This window comes from Anneissia japonica, unplaced genomic scaffold, assembly GCF_011630105.1.
Source record: "Anneissia japonica isolate Jap-2015-1 unplaced genomic scaffold, ASM1163010v1 scaffold11360_len14593_cov111, whole genome shotgun sequence".
NCBI classification, from domain to species: Eukaryota; Metazoa; Echinodermata; class Crinoidea; order Comatulida; family Comatulidae; genus Anneissia; species Anneissia japonica.
In genome coordinates, this window is record NW_022712107.1 from 1 (window position 1) to 5,312 (window position 5,312).

The following is a 5,312-nucleotide window of genomic DNA, read 5'->3' on the forward strand; positions in this document are numbered from 1 at the left end:
CACACACGTACTATACACGGAGCTAATAAATCATAGTTATTGTATTGTACACAAAATTGCATTTTTCTTCGCGGTGTTTGCCGGTACTATAACTGTAGGCCTATTATCATTATTAGTATCTTTATCGTTTTATTATTATACTTATAATTTATCGTTTTATAATGTCATTGCAAAAAAATAGATTCAATAAGGAGGAGCCGTCAACGGATGGTATTGTTACCACGACTGTCTTTCAAACCGTTGGTGAGGATTACAGTAAATGGAAGGAGCAGGATAATGTAAACGGTATGATTCTATAAATAAAAAAACTTGATGTATAGGCCTACTTTTAATTTATTACGACAACCCTCATATTAAAATATTTACAATAGGCCTAAATAGTTATTTTGATAATTCAATTTGATATTTTTTTTTCGATAACTTCTTAATGCTGTGGCATACTTCTACAGAGATTGAACGAACTAAACAGGTACGCGAACACGCTATCGCTACAAATGTGGCAAAGGCGTTTACAGAAAGTCCGCAAGACCAACCATCTGCATCAGAATCTGGTCCTACTGCTTCTACATCCTCATCTGATCGTGGAGGAAAAGCATCGGCATCTACGTCAAGAATTGATGATGGAAGAACATCAGCTGCATCTATATCAGCAATTGATCCCAGAAAAAAGCCTTCCTTATTTCATAGGTTTATTCAACTGTTTAAAGGTAGATTGTTATTAATGTTTATGACCTAGTTGTCCTCATGCACCTTGCCCTTTTTATAATCTTATTAATTTGTAAAGCCTATAGGCCTAATAATCCATCTCTTTTGTTTGTGTTGTGTGAATCCAGATTGCGTATTGATAATATTATATTGATGAATAAATAATAAAGCTTCTATGTTTCCTCGACTAATGTACCGTATTTTGTGTACAATTATGGCAACGCTTATATATCTGCTCCACTTATCGATTTTATCGTTATTGGAATTGAGAATATTGCCCCTAATTTTGGTTTGTAGTGAGAAATTTACATAATTTTGTGTTGGAGTTCTTTTTTCTGGCATGCCTTTTTGTTACTGCTACACCCCTCATTATCTCGTACGGTCTCCATTTTCTTGATTCATTTTTTTTCCTGAAACTTATAACTCATTTAATGATTGACAGACAATCTTTAGGATATTTTGTCTTGTATATTACCTCATCATTTTTATCATTATTATAAAAGACATTATAATCAACACTACCACCCTTATCATAGTCAACATCATTATCATTTTTATCATCATCTTCATTATCCAACCATCACATTAAAAATATTTTACCCTTCCGATGTTGATCTAGTCATCAAGTTTATTCAATTTCATTTTTCACTTCACTTTCTTTATTTCTGCAAATAAAATGTACAGTAATTCTCATGTGTTTTTCAGGAAAATCGAATCAATATCAGCTAAATGAAATACGCAAGAAAGTCATTGAGAGTATTGCTATTAAGAGATCTGGTGGGCCGAGTGATGTAACTTGCATATGGGACTATGCAGGCCAACTTGATTATTACATTACTCACCGGGTAAGTGGTGAATAAAACCCTGAATTCCAGAATTATCGCCCGTGTTTGCTTGTGGGTTGCCATGGCAGAGGCTTACAATTGAAGAACCGCCAAGCCGTGTGATCTATGAATGCAGGAGTGAAGTAGCAGTTCAGATCAAAGTGAACTCTTATACGCAGGCTATGGCTCTGAAAAGCCGTTAGTGACTTTCGTCAAAGAGTAGGAAAACTAATACTCTTTGGTTTGCAATAACCATTAAGTACAGCGTATGCAACCTTTATAATAGTTCAGTACGCAATCACGAATTCATGCAGTGCCGGGACAATTGTCATCATCATTATGCACGCAGGACTGAATGGATTAAAAATTAATACTTAAATAGTTTGATGTAAAATACCGTGTGTACAGATGGAGTTCTCGTTCGCATTAAATTAATTATTATTTGAGTTGGTCAAATAGTTTATTTAAGTTTTTATAATTTAACTTTTGGATGTAGGAATGTTTATCGTGTCTTTGTGATTAAGTAATACTTCCTTATCTTTTCTTTCCAGTTTTTCATTACAGATGGATCGTCTTACGGAGTCGTTTTCAGTTTGCTAGATGCCTTGGATGAATTTGCTAAGCCAAGGGATCACAATAAAGTACGTAAATCATTTAAATATTCCAGTAAATTTATGAAATACAATGCATAACTTTAATTACATACATCCAAATATTTTTTAATGTATAAAGTTTCAAAAAAAAAAATCAAAATGCGTTAAAGTGGGGAAAAGCTATTCCAGAAATAATTAAAATTTAGAATTGTATTGTATATCCAAATCCCATTTTAGTAATAATTATGTTGATCGATATTGTTTACTTGCAGGGAAAGTATGAGATGACTAATCTCCAGACGATCATATTTTGGATAAGGTCGATATATGAATATGCTATACTGCTACATGGCTTAAAGGAGAAACCTTTGATCAATGGAATGATAGCATCTCCGACGATTAGTCTGATTGGGACGCACATGGACCTACTCACGGGGAGTGATGCTGAGAAGCAGGCAAAGGTAATGTATTGTAGGTCTGTGAGTGTTTATACTATATATTTTGTTTCAAAATCCATTGATATTCTTTTACACCTACTATAAATTTTTCTATTCAAAGATTGATGACATGTTCGACAGAATATTTAAGGAACTCGAGGGAACCCCATACGAACGTCACGTAGATCGTGAGAGGTATGCCGTAGACAACACCACAGCACTGGATGAAGGGATTCAAAGACTGAAAAGAAACGTAGGCGGTTTCATGAAAGCAATGACAAGAACTGTTCCAATAAATTGGATGGACTTCCAAATTGAGGTACAAGAAGCCGGGAAAACAACTCTGCGCATGTCCTTAGATAAGGTATTGTGTTATAGGTATAGGTATTGTATTATAAGGAACTCTAGTAATAAATTAAAATATTTCTTCCAAGGCCGTAGGAAACGATTGGGCTGCTCCGGAAGGCCGTATATGCTGCTCAAGTTTCCGGCCCAAAAATTCACAAATCAATATCGTTGTGTACCAAAATTGTAATTTTAACACAATGTAGTATTTTTTTTTAAACAAATAATATTTAATATAATAAAATAATAATAATAAAATAATAATATAATGTAATATTATTACAGCATGGCCTGACTCAGCATGCACACACACACACACACACACACACACACACACACACGTAAACTATATTTTAAAAGTACTGTAGGCCTGATACCGGTATATGAAATTGACTACCAAGCAAGCAAAAAGAAAAAAGATTTTTTTAAGTATTTGCAACTTTGTGGATTTTTCCAACAGGCCTTTCTAATTGAGAATTTCAGAAATTGCAGTAATTCGCAGACCTGACTGCTTCTTGCAGATTCCTCTTTTTTACCGTTAAATTTATGTATTTCTCTTATGTTCTAAAAATTACCGCGAGATGATTTATTTCACTTATTATCTCTTCACGTATATATATTATATATATATACATATATATATATATATACATATATATATACATATAGAACTATATATAGGCCTATATATACAGTATATATATGTATGTTATATATATAAATATTTATTTATTTAGGCTTATCTCTTTATTTGTTCTTTGAAAAAGTCTATATTTCGAAAATCAGCTAGGGAAACAAAATCTTGACTTTCCGTAGTAAAATAATAGATAACATATAAATTCTCAGAGTGCCATTTCCGGGTATCAGGTGGTGCCTTTCTTTCAATCTTTTTTTCACCTCAGTCCAAAAAATGTTAGGCTGAAGACTGGATATATATATCACTTTATTTCAAAATCACATAAAATTAATAACATATGGTGGTCAAAGGCCAAATTGCATGTTATTTACAAAACAGATAAGATAATTACAATAATTATTATAATTTTTAAATATTTAAAATTCATAATAATAATATAAGAATACAATAATTTAACAAAAATTTATCAAAAATTTAACAATAATTTAAAAATAAGTTGACAATAATTTGATTTGACTTATTCAGCTGAATAATAGAAACAGAATGGGCATCTTACCGGTTCAAGCTTGCTGTTGGTTAATAAGTTTGATATAATAGGGAATTGGGCTATTAGAGAAACGTTTCGTTTTAGAATTGAGTTGGGTAATATTATCCTTATTACGTAGTTCCTACCGTGATTTTCAAAACGGGTAGGGTGGTCTCTTGACGAGAACTTTGATCAGGCGCCGCCAGTGGTAAATAACGCTGTCTGGAATGATGTTCAGTGAGAGGTTGGGTCGGGATTTTTCTCGTTGCCCGGACCAATGATATTTGCTTATAACTTGCCTGATTTCCGGTATGTTTTGCATTACCCTAATTTTACACTGATTGAAGCCTATTTCTGTCAATATATTTGTAATTTTAATAATCGAATCCTTAAACTATGACTAAGCTTTTTTTGGTGTTATTGCGCAACCGATTTATATGTTCCTTATACTCTTTTAGATCACTAAGATTGCTGTGAAATGCGGTATTAATAAAGAAAACGTCATCCACATCCTCAATTACCTTAATGATGTTGGAATTATTCTGTATTCGCCCACTAACCAGGAGTTGAGGAACACAGTGATTACTAACATCCATATGCTAATTGGTATCTTCATGAAAATCATCACAGTTGTGAAACCTGATGATGTTGACAAGGTAGTTTTAATTATTAAGTAAATTGTACAACCTGTCTCTTATACACATCTAGATGTGTATAAGAGACAGGTGTTTATACTATATATTTTGTTTCAAAATCCATTGATATTCTTTTACACCTACTATAAATTCTTCTATTCAAAGATTGATAACATGTTCGACAGAATATTTAAGGAACTCGAAGGAACCCCATACGAACGTCACGTAGATCGTGAGAGGTATGCCGTAGACAACACCACAGCACTGGATGAAGGGATTCAAAGACTGAAAAGAAACGTAGGCGGTTTCATGAAAGCAATGGCAAGAACTGTTCCAATAAATTGGATGGACTTCCAAATTGAGGTACAAGAAGCCGGGAAAACAACTCTGCGCATGTCCTTAGATAAGGTATTGTGTTATAGGTATAGGTATTGTATTATAAGGAACTCTAGTAATAAATTAAAATATTTCTTCCAAGGCCGTAGGAAACGATTGGGCTGCTCCGGAAGGCCGTATATGCTGCTCAAGTTTCCGGCCCAAAAATTCACAAATCAATATCGTTGTGTACCAAAATTGTAATTTTAACACAATGTAGTATTTTTTTTTATAC

At 33.2% G+C, this 5,312-nt stretch overlaps 1 protein-coding gene across 1 annotated transcript in view; it reads left to right on the forward strand.

Moving 5' to 3' along the window:
* The first annotated feature begins 6 nt into the window (after positions 1–6).
* LOC117107705 overlaps positions 7–5,312 on the forward strand; it is a 7,721-nt gene continuing 2,415 nt past the window's right edge. Inside the window, exons 1-8 of the mRNA XM_033249438.1 lie at positions 7–285; positions 450–707; positions 1,411–1,550; positions 2,081–2,170; positions 2,395–2,583; positions 2,681–2,923; positions 4,526–4,723; positions 4,868–5,110. Coding sequence (XP_033105329.1) covers positions 162–285; positions 450–707; positions 1,411–1,550; positions 2,081–2,170; positions 2,395–2,583; positions 2,681–2,923; positions 4,526–4,723; positions 4,868–5,110 — 1,485 coding nt within the window. The 5' untranslated portion in view covers positions 7–161. The remainder of the gene's footprint in view (positions 286–449; positions 708–1,410; positions 1,551–2,080; positions 2,171–2,394; positions 2,584–2,680; positions 2,924–4,525; positions 4,724–4,867; positions 5,111–5,312) is intronic.